The sequence below is a fragment of the Felis catus genome, chromosome A3 (genome assembly GCF_018350175.1).
Source record: "Felis catus isolate Fca126 chromosome A3, F.catus_Fca126_mat1.0, whole genome shotgun sequence".
In the NCBI taxonomy this organism is placed as follows: domain Eukaryota; kingdom Metazoa; phylum Chordata; class Mammalia; order Carnivora; family Felidae; genus Felis; species Felis catus.
The window spans coordinates 32,233,035-32,247,777 of record NC_058370.1 but is presented as its reverse complement, the minus strand read 5'-3'; the positions used below and the strand labels follow the sequence as shown (position 1 = coordinate 32,247,777).

Here is a 14,743-nt window from a genome sequence, read left to right as displayed (position 1 = left end):
GAGTGTACTGGTAACTCCATTAACTGAAAATACTTAACCATTGCACTCAATTTCCTTATGGTGACAGTGAGAAAACTAACTCCCTCTGCCCTGATTTATTTTAAAAGTTTATATTCATAACTCAGTGCTACTATGAGGCAGAATAGCCAAATCAACCTGGAAAATGAATTCAGTTGATGACATGTTTAAAATGATAAGAGGGGCGCCTGGGTGGCTCAGTCGGTTAAGCAGCCGACTTCGGCCCAGGTCGTGATCTCGCAGTCCGTGAGTTCGAGCCCCGCGTCGGGCTCTGTGCTGACAGCTCAGAGCCTGGAGCCTGTTTCAGATTCTGTGTCTCCCTCTCTCTGACCCTCCCCCATTCATGCTTTGTCTCTCTCTGTCTCAAAAATAAATAAACGTTAAAAAATTTTTTAAATGATAAGAGAAAATAGTTTTTGTTATCCATGTTAGTTATTCATGAGTCTTATTTAGTTATCCTTTAATTAATGTTGTCTGCTTGCTCCTCAGTTTTTCAAAAGAGAACCAAATCTGAAGGGCTTACATTCAAAGTGTTTCTTTTAGATGCACATCTGATATTGATATAACAGATTTCTCAGAACTCAGTTTTGTCCCTTCCTTTTATCATTCAGGCTGTGAAGTTGTGCCAGATGTAAATGTAGCAGGGAGAAAATTTGGAATCAAGTTACTAATCCCTGTTGCTGATGGTATGAATGAAGTGTATCTCAGATGTGATCATGTGAGTAAAACCACAAAAATGCTAACTCCCTTCACCTTTATTAAACCTAAGGACAAACCAGCTGAGATGCTTTCTCAAATCAGAACACTCATCAGTCAGCTATTACTTTGTAACAAACAACCACAAAATCAAATGACACATACCAGTAAACCGTGGTCTCTGAAACATCTATGGGCTTGGATGATCCAGCCTTGTGTCAGCTGAACAGATCTGCTTCCAGCCACAGGTCTGGCTAGGCTTGGCTCCTTACTGGAGGTAAGCGCACTGTATTCTGGGTACCCAGCTGCCTGGGGAGCCTCTGCTCACAGTGATGGCGGAAGTGCAAGAGAGGAACTACAAACGTGGCAGGCCTCCTAAAACTTGAGCTTTGAGTGAGTACACTGTTATTTCCACCTACGTTCCATCAGCTAAAGTAAGTCCATGGTGAGGCTCAAAGTCAAGAGGTGGGAAATTACACCCTGGCTCCAATGAGACAGATCGTAAAATTACATGGCAAAAGGTGTGGATACCAGGAGGATGAAGATTGAGGTCAGTAATTCAGCATACCATACTTACTGTTGCTCTGAAGAATTCGACCGTTCATCTGCATCCCCTCAGCTTCTGAGACCACTCCACTTGGTTCCCTGAGGTGAAAAATGAGCACACACATTAAAGAACAATAGAGGCCGCCACTGACTGGTTCAGAGCCCATCAGTGGACCTGATTCCTACTATGGGATTCAAATCTTTAGTAAGAATAGGCCAGGGTAGACATTATATGGGAAATCAGCTAATGATTTTTTTCCTCATGTCCTTCTGTAATAGAGATCAGACATGATATGAAAATGGAAATATACATCAAGCAAGTCTGTCGGGTAGCTTGGGTTTTCATCTGTCTGTGCTCCAGGGAGCTCCTGTGTCCTTGGTTTATCTTTAAATGCAAAGTTCTCTGCATGGAATTTATCACAGCTGACATTCCTATTCTCTAGCCCTTTAGCATAGAGAAACTCAACATGGGACTCAAAAGCTTTTGTTGGGTGTTAAATTAGGTGATTGACAGCCACTCAGAACATATGCCACTTCACATCTTTCCTTGCTTGGTAGGTGACAGTTTAGTATATTGTCGAGATAAGAGCCCACCTCCTGCTCTGTTCGCAGCAGGGTGGCTCTGTACTTGAATTTGTGTCTCAGCCCTTTGATGTTTGCTGCAGGAGAATCAGTATGCCCAATGGATGGCTGCCTGCATCTTGGCATCAAAGGGCAAAACCATGGCAGACAGTTCCTACCAGCCAGAGGTTCTCAACATCCTTTCATTTTTGAGGATGAAAAATCGGAACTCAGCATCTCAGGTGGCTTCCAATATCGAAACCATGGACATAAACCCGGAATGTTTTGTGTCGCCTCGGTGTGCAAAAAAACACAAGTCTAAGCAGGTACTGCTAATCTTGTTTGAGTGATTGTTTGCAGTAAATTCTGTATTTTCTGAAGTAAAATGAGGAATTAAAATGATTGAGGCCATCATCATGAAAAAATCAGCTCATGGGGATATTTGACTTTGGACTCCGTATTAGACCATGTTAAGAGATTATTGTTCATTTTGTTAGCGCTGACTACTGCTACCTAAACATGGTAATATTCCCAGATTTAATTAAAATTATTTAGTCCCCACAAATTAAAACTTTACATTGTGCTTCCATCAGAGGGGGTTAAAAAGTTACGCAAATAGACTGATGTAAGTAGAACCATTGTCCGTGGACACTATATAGACCCTAGAAAGAGGGACCCAGAACTCTCCATCTCCATGAACCTTACAAGTTTATGTGTTGGTTGATCTTGTTCCTTCTTCTCCCCAGTGATTTACATGTTTTGTTTCAGAAGGAGAGAGAGGAAGCGAGAATGAATGAATGGGTGAATGAATGAATGAAAATGAATTCTCTTTGTAGAGCTACAGTTGGGCCTTGCATTTATTTTTCTGACTGGGGATCTGAGCCAAAGGGACGATTATAGAATAGTCACTGTATGCTAAGGACAGTTTGATGTCTACCACTTCTGCTTAGCTGGCAGCCCGGATTCTAGAAGCCCACCAGAATGTGGCTCAGATGCCCCTGGTCGAAGCCAAGCTGCGGTTCATCCAGGCATGGCAATCTCTACCTGAATTCGGCCTCACCTACTACCTTGTCAGGTGATTACAATGTTCACTTGCCTCTCTTGCTCTCTATGTGTTTCTAAGTGCCTTTCTTGGATCCCAGTTTCTTCTCAGTCTAGAACATAGAACTCTTTTTATTTTAGAATATTGTCCTTTCACAAATGGCCCAAACACACTGGCTGCCCATAACAATCTTCTATACCTTCTCTTCACAGACCTACCTGGGCTCCCTGCTTCTCCCCTTGTTCCCTAAGTTTTCAAGTTGGCAGCCTGAGTGATCTGTTTAAGATCTGAGTCAAACCATGGCAGCCTCTGTCCAGAACCATCTGAAGGCCTTCTGGCTCACTCACTGTATAAGCCAAATCCTTACAATGGTCCTACAAGACCTTAGCTCCAGAATTTCACACCTCTGCTCCTCCTTCACTGTGCCCAGCCACACCAGCCTCCTGTGACAGGTCTTTGAGCGTGCGCGCGCGCACACACACACACACACACACACACACACACACACACAAATACATACATACATACATACATAAAATGCTGCAGCCTTGCACTGGCTATGCCCTCTGCCTACAATACTCTTTCCCCAGATACCCACATAGCACAGTCCCTCACCAGCATCTTTAATCAAGTGGCCTCTCTCACTACAGCCTACAGTTGTAAAACTGTAACCACCCCATTTGCCAGTATTCCCGTCCCCATTCTGTGTTTTATTTTCCTTTATGATCTTATCTGCCATATATATTTCACTTACTCATGACCCTGTCCCCCCACTAGAATACAAGCTCCATGAAGATAGACATTTTCTATCTACTGAGATCACTACTATATTCCTTGTGCCTAGAACGGCATACACAGTTGGCAATTTTAAATTGACTTGACCCTTTCTTACTTTGCTTTCCCATGGTGTCAGTTTTATGTAAATGATGTGTACAGGGCAGCCTTATTAATTCTCTCCATTCTTCATATGTTCTTCATATCACAATAAAAACACCCTTCTTCTGTAGAAAGCTAATCCTTCACTGTCCATTCTTTGGATGCCATTTAGAAATGTTCATATTATCTTTAAGAAGTTGTATATGAATGAAAATCATATTACAGGAAGCAGTTGCTTCTTTTAATTCATATTAATTTTTTTTTAGATTTAAAGGAAGCAAGAAAGATGATATTCTGGGAGTTTCCTATAATAGGTTGATTAGAATCGATGCAACCACTGGGATTCCAATTACAACATGGAGATTCACAAATATGAAGCAGTGGAATGTAAACTGGGAAATCCGGCAGGTACAGTGAAAGTTTTTGGTACATTCAGCGTTGAGCCTATATATGTGTGTTCCATCGGAATTGTACATTATTCTGTTCATACATTTAGAACTCAGAAACCACAGGCATATGGTCATTGTCTGCTAAAATAATCACATGCAATTCTGGGCAGTTTCCTAACAAGTACAGGCCGAATGGTTTTGAATTAACACCATGGGTTGGCTTAGTCTCCATATGGACTTGCCATACAGACTCTAAAATTGCTGAGCAATTTGATTAGTTTCCTTCAATTCAGCATAGGATTATGTAAGACTTAGATTGAATTACTTAGTGGAAACTACCTGAGAACTGTCACCCAAAATGAATCCAAAAAGGCCTCATCTAATGGCTGCCAAGAAGTCCAACTAGTTGAGGACTCAGAGGCCCAACTGCCCACCTGGAGAGCATTCCAGTCCCAAAAAGTAAAAACTACTAGAGAAGCAAGTGATGTGAGCAGGGATGACTGAGAAAAGCTTTGCCTCTTGAGTTAAGGGGACCCCAAACCGTCTGCCTCCCGTTAATGGCACCCCAGGAGCTAAGTTCAAGCCAAAGCTATAAGCTGGGAAATTGTAGATCAAGTCAGAGGCACCTTAGCATCCAGATGATTTAACACATTCTGATACTGATAAAGAATCTTTTCTCCTTTGTTTTCTCATTTTTCCAGTAGAAAGCCATCTACCTAGAGGGATAAGAGACATACACTGTATTTTAAATTTTTTTAATGTTTATTTTTGGGAGACAGAGCACAAGCAGAGGAGGGACAGAGAGAGAGGGAGACACAGAATCAGAGGCAGGCTCCAGGCTCTGAGCTGCCAGCACAGAGCCCAGTGCTGTGAGATCATGACCTGAGCCGAAATTAGATGCTCAACCAACTGAGCCACCCAAGCACCCCAAACTCACACTTTTTTTTAAAGAACCATGGATTCCTTTCAGTGGAGGCACTCATTTGTAGAATAAAAGTCTGAGATTAGGTGGCCTCTAAGACAGTGGCTCTAAATCCTGGTTGAGTATTAGGATCACCTGGGGAACTTGAAAACACCACTGCCCAGGCCACATCCTAGACCAATCAAATCCCAGTCTCTGGGAGTGGAACCCTGGCATCAGTAATTTTCAAAAGTCCACTTGGGCAACCAAGGTTTGAGAACCAGTGAAGAATGTTTCTTCTGATTTAGAGTTTGTGACTTTCAGCTGGGAAGGGGTGCAGGGCTGTTGGGTGCAGGAAAATTCAGGGAAGCCTTTTATTCTCCATCAAAAAGTCTGCAAAGTACCCTGCCCCTGGACAGATGGAATGCTTAGGAAGTTCTTAACATCTAAACAAGAGTGACAGAAAGTATCTATGTGTGTTGGGAGTTAGAATGTTTTCCCAAATGTGTAGCAAAGTTGACACCACAAGAGGGCGCAAAGAGAGCAAAGACAAGTTTGCTGTAAGCGTCTAATGGAAGTGGTGATTGTTTTTGGAGTTGTTTTGGAGGGTTTGGTTTTGTTTTTTGTCTGTGGGGTTCTGGGGAGAGAGAGGGAGAGAAATCCCAAGCAGGGGGAGTTATCTGTAAGCCACCTAGGCAGTCCTCAGCTCTGACGCCATCACAAGGCGTTTTTTTCTTCATTTTCCTTGTCAGAGTTTAAGCTTACCTGTGCCTTCCTCTTCCAGGTGGCAATCGAATTTGACCAGAATGTCTCCATTGCGTTCACCTGCCTGAGTGCGGATTGCAAGATTGTGCATGAATACATCGGTGGCTACATTTTCCTGTCCACCCGGTCCAAGGACCAGAATGAGACACTTGACGAGGACCTGTTCCACAAGTTGACTGGTGGTCAGGACTGAAGCAAAACAGATCTGCCTACACAGACAGTGAGCCAAGGATGGTCCTCCCTGGACAGATGGGATCCTTGGCTCACCCAATGTGAAGAGTCCAGACTGACAGACAACCATATACTTACCGCTGGTCACTCAGATGAGGATCCTTGCCTCATTTCAAACACACTGCCTAGCATATCCCTTTCCTTTCTTTGCCCTGTCCTACCAGTAACAGAGGAGGCCTCTGTTGCCTTTTCTGTAAAATGGGTAGGTAGAAGACAGGCTAATACTACTATATCCCAGTATGTAGCTACAGTTCTGTGACTTCCAGAACCTGCGAGTGTATGGCTAGAAGTCACCAGTGTGCCTTTCTGCTCCGTTGCTAAGTCAGCGGAAAGACAGAAAGGTTAAAAGCACATGTAGCCAAGGATCTACCTTATTCCCTAACTCAGGTACAAAAAGAAATCTGTCTTTCCTTAACAGAACTGCTTTTAGTCCCCATATTGTGAAAATGGCAGAGGGAGTCCACACTCACACTTTTTCCCTTATAGGTCAAGGTCTGGGGGAGGGGAGGGGAGAGGTGGGGGTACCTGGTACTAGTTGGTGACAAGGGGTCAGAGCAGTGGCCTGCAGTGTCATCAGTTCACAGTGACTTCTGCGGAGGTGACTGCTGACCCATCTGGTCTTGGACATCGGTCCCCTCAGGTTACTGCTGCCACCTGCAGCTCCTTTTCCATTCCTCGGCCACCTTTAAGTCCTTCCTGATGACACGGGTGACATAGAGGAACAGGGAAATCCATTCCTCAACCCAGCTGCATGTCTCAACTGCTTCTACTCTGAGCTGGGGCTCAGGAAGATGGGTCTAGTTCTCTCTGTTCATAAAAACCACCTCCCCGCATCCAGGCTTACAATGGGGTCTCCGTCCCAGCTGGTCATGGAGAGAAGGACAAACCTCTTCTCTAAGATCACCAAGTTCAGGGGTTGATGGCTTCCTCACTGGCTTCCATCTACATTTGGTAAATTAGGAGCTGATAATAGACCTTTTTTTTTCTTTTTGCTCTTGTCATCTTTACCTCCAGACATGAGCGTGAGCCAATTAATAACTGCCCTCAATTGTCATTTTCTGTTTTGATTTGTCAGCTTTGGGAGGAATGGGTTTTGAGAAGGAAAGAAGCAGTATCAGGGGTAGTGGGTAATATCAGATAGCATTTAATTATGTTTTTATAAATGTTCTCCTGTCACAGAAAGGACTTGGGTTGCCAGGGTAAAGCAGAGGGTCCATTTCCATTTTGAAATTCTTTTAAGATCCACTGTGCTTTATTTTCCAACTAAGACATTTGAGAAGAGAGATCTCCACTGCTCCAGGAACCACATTAAGACAGCCCTGTCTAGGGAACCCCACGCCCTGAGCTGGAAGCTGTTGCTTGAAAGTCCTCTTTCAGCCCCTCCTTTAGAGGTCAATGTTCATGAAAACTCCCCAGGCACCAGCTGAACTTCCAAGGCCCAGCTTAAATCTCGGAAGTGGCTTAGGCACTTGGAAAGTCTGGTCCACATCATAAAGAACTTTGCTTGAAATGTCTTCTATACAAACTAGTGCTGAGCATACTGTTTTACTTGGTGTTGGTCAATTCTACATAGTCTTAGGCTCTATTATTTTAGAACCTAAGTCAGGTCTTTAATATGATGTCAGGCCCTAGGTTAAAATAATGCTGCTTGAGGCCACATGTCACCTGTCTGCTGCGAAGCACAGCTCTACATAACTTAACCAGAGCTGGACCTTCAGTATAACTCTCTTCCTTGGCTTTCCATGGTTGCCTGACATTTCTATGAAAACACTCAAAGGAGGTGACTGGTCTTCACCAAACTTTCCAGGGAACACTTCTTCCATGACTATATGACCACATCCCAAGTGTGACCACCAAAGCCTAAATGCTGCTATTCCCAGGAGCAATGTAAGGACTCTTTTTACACTGGGTGCAAAAGGTCATCTGACTTCCTATGATGAAATTTTAAATTAACGTGTCTTTCAGCCTCCTTCGCTTTCTTATCTATACTAGATGGGGAAATCTGCATTTTTTACTATTTTTATGAATTTTTTTAATTAAAAGCTTTATCTGGATTTGAGTATCGTCTGGTTGTGTCCTCTCCAGTCTGCTGTCTCTAAACAGGTGAATATTTTCTACCCCCTGAGAAAGGAAGGCAACTTTCAAGTTTAATGCGTAGAATCCCAAGATTCAAGCTCATTCCTCCCCGTGAGATTGACTTAGAAACCTCACTTACCTGTTGGCTTTAACTACTTTCCCATTGAAGGTCCCTAGATTTCCTGACATCATAAGCTCTTTTTTCCACATCTACATTTTAGAAAAAGCATGAGAGGGCAAAGAAAAACCCAAAGGTGAAGGAGCATCAGAGGGCCTCTGACTTGATGGATGAATGTCCAAAACATTTGGATTTGATTTAGCTGTAGATGGTCCATAACAGGTAGTAATGTGCAGCTTATAGATGTCCCTTCATACAGTTCTCACGTCAACCCATTGTGGGGCAGGAATGGCTTGCCTTCTCATTTCACAAAGGAGGAAACAGGTTCATAAGGTGAAATAACTTGCCCAAAGCCACACCACCAGTAAGCAAAACCAGAATTCAAAGTCAGGTGTGTCTTACTAACACTGTCCAAAGAGCTACACTGTTGGCATTTTGGGTTCTGTCTTTTCAGCCTTTATACCAACTTGTATACTGGTTTCTGGTTTTGTATTTTAATATTATATCTATTAAGTCATTACACATTCATGGAAATTGAATAAGTCATGAGATATTCACTGAGGAAAAAAGAAGAGTAGCTATTTAACTGCTGGCTGAATGCAAAGTAAGGGGCTATGATCCTACCTGAAAGCAGCTTAAAGCATCCCCACCTTCACACATTTCCTCCACCTTCCATCCCCCACATCTGACAACCATCAATCTAGTCTATGAGTTTGTTTCTTTTAGATTCCACATATAAGATTATACAGTGTCTTTCTCTGCCTGACTTATTTCACCTAATATGATGCCCTCAAGGTCCATCCATGTTGTTGCAAATGGCAGAATTTCCCTCTTCTTAGTGGCTGAATAATATTCCATCGTGTATATATACATGTATATATATGTATATATACACCTCACATACACACACACACACACACATTTTATCTACATCCATTTACCCAGCAATAGACACTTAGGCTGTTTCTATATCTTGGCTGTTGTGAATAATGCTGCAATGAACATGGGAATACAGATATCTCTTCAAGACAGTTATTGTATTAGCCTGATCAAAAAGGAAACTGAAACAACAAAAACAGAAAATCCAAGCCCCCACCTGAGAGCATATGTCTCCTCATCTGTAAAACAAGGGTTTGGATGGTGCGGTTTCTTACAGCCCTTCGTCTCCAGCATTCCTTGGTTGTGGTTCATTTTCCCCACAATCCAGTTGGGGTACATCCTCCACTCCTATGCACCACGTGCACACTTTCCTTCTGAAACTCTAGTATCACTCTGCCAACACGGGCCCATTATTCGAATCAAACCAGGTAGTTCTATAACTCGAATTTCAGGGCAGGTTGACAGGCTGCCCTGACAGTCAAACCACAGGGGCAAAACAGATACCAAGAGGTTAAATGGTTGTGCCAACCAATGTTAGAGCAAGTCAGATCTTGTGTCTGCCTCCCCAGATAATATCCTCAACAATAGAGTTGTTATTACATGGCTAAAAGAATTAGAATGCTAACATGTATTAAGGGGTATCACTTGTGCTTCCCAGGAGTCCTCTCAATTCAGCCTCTGGGTAAGGTAAGTATTGTCAGCCTCATTGTACAGATTAGGAAACATGCAGTGGTTGCTGGTAAATACAGGAGGAGACCTGATTCACCCATTTCCTTGGTGTAAAGACTCCCACCATAGACAGCATGGCATCCGTGAAAACAATTGGGAAGATACCCAGCTCTCTGACAGGGACAAGCCAGCTCTAGCATACACAGGAACTACTGTGTACAGAGTCAAGCAACTTGCATTTTAATAAGCAACTTGTCAAGGTCACCCAACTGGAGTGTTGAAAGCAAGGATTTGAACCTAGACCTCCTGACTTGAGTGGTATTCTCTAGCACCACTCTTGATAATCCTGTGTGAATGGCAAGGCCTCTTGAGTCAAGAGCCCTAGATTGTCTTTATTTGCGATAATCCCTCTTGAGGTGATTTGTCCCCATCCCACCCCAACATACGTCAGTAAGGCCTACAAAACTCCATAGACATTTTTTTTCCTTCAATTACATTATACCAGATTTCAAATGTCAAAAGCGTGAAATTTTCTACTAAAAAAATTTTTCAGATCCCAACGGCCAGCCGACTTGTCCAATATGATATCTGATTGCAAATTTGGGTCAGAGGTGGAATTCAGGAGGGTAGGAAAGAGTTCTGCCTTCTTCCCAGCAGAGAAAACACCAACCCATGACCAGAGAAAACCCCATCCACCCCCATCCCCACAAATGATTGGCCCTGATCCTACCATTGCATATAAGTGATTAATGCCAATTCCACCACAGAGAGGCAACTTTCCCTCAGGGTCTGAGCTCTGTTTTTAGAGGCTGAGTGAAATGTTCTTATTCTGACCTTTTCCTCCCTTTACAAATGGTTCTTTGAATCAGGTAGACATCAGAAGAGCAAATGGGCAGCCAAACACTTGGCAAGAAGCTGTTGAATAATCCACTCCTTATAACCTAAGCAAAGTTCATTCTAGGACAAGGGGCTGCAAATGCTACTGTGTTTGGGGGGAGGTGATGTACACAGACACAGTCAGATATGACACACAGGGATTTGTGAAGCATGCCCTGACTAGTAGTCACAGATCTTAAAATATGTGAATAATCTCTAATATATCCGAGAACCTAATGTAGCCTATGGGCCTACAGTTGTCAATCCATGCTAGGGTTCAGCCAACTGTATTTCAGCCAGTTCAGTTAAACAAGCACATACACACAAACACACACATGTATATAATATATATGTTTCATATAAGCTATATAACATATAAATATACAGTTGATATAACTTACTATACTTACTGTATGTTTGTATATTTATATATAATATAAATTATATATACATATATATTTCTATCAGTTAAAATTGCTTAGCTACAAGTACATATACAGATATATATATGTAATATATATAAAATAATAGTGGCTCAAACAAGAGATGTTTTTCTCTCTTCCACCTGACATTCCTAAGGCAAGTCTGGGCCAATAAAGCACATATACCATGTCAAGGACCCATGTCATTGCATCTTTTCCATCCACTATGTATAGCTTCTATTCACAAAGTCCTCTCATGATCCAACGTGGCTGCTCTGGCTACAGGCATTATGTCATATGGCTTCAATTAACTATAAGGGAGGTTGAAATATTTGGTCTTTATTCAAAGTAGCCATGGCCTCAACTAAAAATCAGAGTTCTTTTACTGATAAACAGGGTGAGAGTAGATATCAGGAAACAAGTAGCTCCATCTGCCATAAGCACCTACTATGTGCTAGGCACTACACTAGCTGCCAAGGATAATACAATCTAGCAAAAGACAGGCAGCTGAGTAAATAACTCTGTAATGTTATATAACAGGCATTATTCTTGATACATTAAAGACATATGAGCACAATAGAGAGGGAGTAGTTTTGTTAGAGTCAAGAGCAAAGGAGGAAGGATCTTCCCAGAAAGAAAGGACATTTAGACTGGGTCTTGAAGGATGAATAAGAGTTTTCCAAGTGAGAGCAGGACAGAAATAAGGTCAAGCTTGGAAGAGGGGCCATTAGTGATTGGTGTGTGTGTGCGCGCGCGTGTGTGAAACTCATTCTGAAAGCAATTCCAGAGCAAGAATTACAAACATGTTTTCAACACTTGAAAGCATCATCTGTAAAACGACATCATCTACCAAGTACCTTTGCTCAAGACCAACCCTTGCCAGATAATTTTTTTAAATCACTCTCAGGAGGTGATGATCCAAACATCTTCTTCAAGTAAAATAAACATGTTCTCAATTCTCCTAAGAAAATGATCTCAGAGTTCTAATCTTGGGTGCTTTCTCAGACTTACTTCATGAAACTAATGCTAGTTCCTCCAGCAACAAAATGGAAATATAATATCATGTGATCCCATCTAAAAGAATTGGTCAGCAACTTCCTAGAATTTAGAGTATCTCAGATAGGTTCCATAAACAGTTGGTGTAATTAATAATCACTAAAAAAGTAATTTTCTTAATATATTATTAAGGATTCATCATCATGTACTTACAATCTATACTATTTTCAGTAATGACAAAAAGCCATCACTGTTAAAATCTTTTCAAAAAAATACTTAACATTCCAACTCTCTGATATTACTATTTCATACCTTCTTTTCTTTTCAACCCACCTCAACACCTACCCTCAGCTGATGATCTGTAACAGAATGACCTGCGTGTTACTGAGCACAGTGATGTCATCAGATGGGAAGAGCCTCATCTCTTCACTCTTCATCTGTCCTCACAATGTCTTTCTTCCCTCTTGCCTCAGTTGGAAAAGTGCCTAATCCACAGCCTTCTGAGTACTGTCCCCTCATGACCTCCAAAGCACTCAATTCCTGCAGTTTCCTCCTCTCTCTCTTGCATCATTCTCTTCTCCCCATCTCTTGACACATTTCCATCAGACTGCAAACATGTTCTCTCTGTTTGGGGGTTTTAAAATACAGCTACAAACTCTCTCAGTGTCCTCCCATCAAGAGATGGGATCTAAGTCCCCTCACCTTAAATCTGAGTAGGCTTGTGGCTGGATTGACCAATAGAGTACAGCAAAAGTAATGCTATGTGACTTCTAACTGTAAGTCATAAAAGGCCCTGTAGCTTCTGTTTTGTCCACAGGATACTCCCTCTTCGAGCCCTAAGGCTACCATGCTAGGGAAGCCACAAGTAGGCATTCCAACTGACAATCTCAGCAGAGCCCGGCCCTCAGGTCATCCCTACCAAGGTGCCAGACCCATGAGTAAATCCATCTTGAAGCCTCAAAACCAGTCCACTGAACAGCTGAATACTACCAATGACTAATCAATGCTAAATGGAACAAAAGAGTCATCTAGCCAAACTCCGACCAAATTCCTGACCCTCAAAAATCATGTAATAGAATATAATAAATGTTGCTTTAAGCCACTAAGTTTTGGGGGTACTTACTGGGCAGCCATAGATAACTACAACGATATTCCCCACCTTATAAAAGGTTTGAACTCTGCCCCATTTTTCTGCTCCTGCTCACAGCAAAAGTTCTCCGAATACGTAGGAAAGCTAACACATATTTTCTCATGCCCTTAACTCACTCCTCTCTGGCTTCTGTCCCCCCCCCCTCACCCCCAATCAACCCTTCTCTTGTCCAGCTCATAAAAGTCCTCCATTATTTAGTCTGTCACAACCTGGCTGGCTGTGCCCCTCTTAATGAAATATTGTTCTCTCTTAACTTCCATGATTCAAAATTTTCCTGATTTTTCTCCTACCTCCCTGGCTTTCTCTCAGCCTGCTAGGCTGATTTCTCTTCCTCTGTTCCACTAGCAAATGTTGGCTTGTTCCTCTTCTCTTCTCTTTCTACGCACTTGCCCTAGGTGGCCTCAACCAGTCTACTGGCTTCAAGCATCATCTATATGGTGATGCCTCCCAAATGTAACTTTCCAGCTCTGACCTCTCCCCAGAATTCCAGTTGGATGTCCAGTTATCTCCCTCAGTATCTCCTTGTAGGTCTAACAGACATCTCAAACTTAATATGGTCAAAACAGAGCCTATGATTTTCCTCCCCCAAATCTGTTGCTGTCTTAGACCTTTCTTTCCCAGTAAATGGCCTCTCAGTCCATCAATCCTTTCAATGTCCTCAGGTCCAAGAACTTAGGGATCATCATTTTTTTTAATGTTTATTTATTTATTTTGAGAGAGAGAGAGAGAGAGTGACAGAGTGAAAGTGAGAGCGAGCGAGCGCACCAGCAGGGGTGGGGCAGAGAGTTGGGGGAGAGAATCCCAGGCAGACTCTGTGCTGTCAGCACAGAGCCCAACGCAGGGCTTGATCTCACAACCCGGGAGATCATGCCCTGAGCCTAAATCAAGAGTCAGACACTTACCCAACTGAGCCACCCAAGCGGCTTAGGGATCATGCTTGATACTTTTTCTCTCATCTCTCATGTATTAGTTTTCCCTAGCTGCTATAACAAATCACCCCAATTAAAACAATATACAATATCATTCAGCCACAAAAAGGAATGAAATTTTGATATATGCTACAACATGATTGACCTTGGCATTAAACATTATGTGAAGGGTACCTGAGTGGCTCAGTTGGTGAAACGCCCAACTTTGGCTAAGGTCATGACCTCATGGTTTGTGAGTTTGAGCCCTGCGTTGTGTGCTGATACCTCAGAACCTGGAGCCTACTTCATATTCTGTATCTCCCTCTCTCTCTGCCTCTCCCCTGCTCGTGCTCTCTCTCTCTCTCTCTCTCTCTCTCAAATAAATAAATAAACAAACAAACAAACAAACAAACATTAAACATTATGCCTGGTGACATAAGCCAGACAAAGGACAAATATTGTACAATTCCACTTAGAGGAGGTATCTAGAATAGACCAATATAGAGACAGAGAGTAGAACAGAGGTTACCAGCAGTTGGGGAGGCAGAGAAAGGAGAGTTGTCATTTAATGAGTAAAGTTTTTGTTGTGATGACAGCAATGTTTCAGGCATAGATAACAGTTAC

At 42.4% G+C, this 14,743-nt stretch overlaps 1 protein-coding gene across 2 annotated transcripts in view; it reads left to right on the top strand.

The window, feature by feature from the left end:
• FERMT1 (FERM domain containing kindlin 1) overlaps positions 1–8,079 on the top strand; it is a 35,482-nt gene extending 27,403 nt beyond the window's left edge. For both annotated transcript variants that reach the window (XM_045053862.1, XM_045053863.1), the window contains 5 exons: positions 630–736; positions 1,926–2,147; positions 2,772–2,896; positions 4,006–4,147; positions 5,814–8,079. In XM_045053862.1, coding sequence (XP_044909797.1) covers positions 630–736; positions 1,926–2,147; positions 2,772–2,896; positions 4,006–4,147; positions 5,814–5,987 — 770 coding nt within the window. In that variant the 3' untranslated portion in view covers positions 5,988–8,079. The remainder of the gene's footprint in view (positions 1–629; positions 737–1,925; positions 2,148–2,771; positions 2,897–4,005; positions 4,148–5,813) is intronic.
• Positions 8,080–14,743: the final 6,664 nt, after the last annotated feature.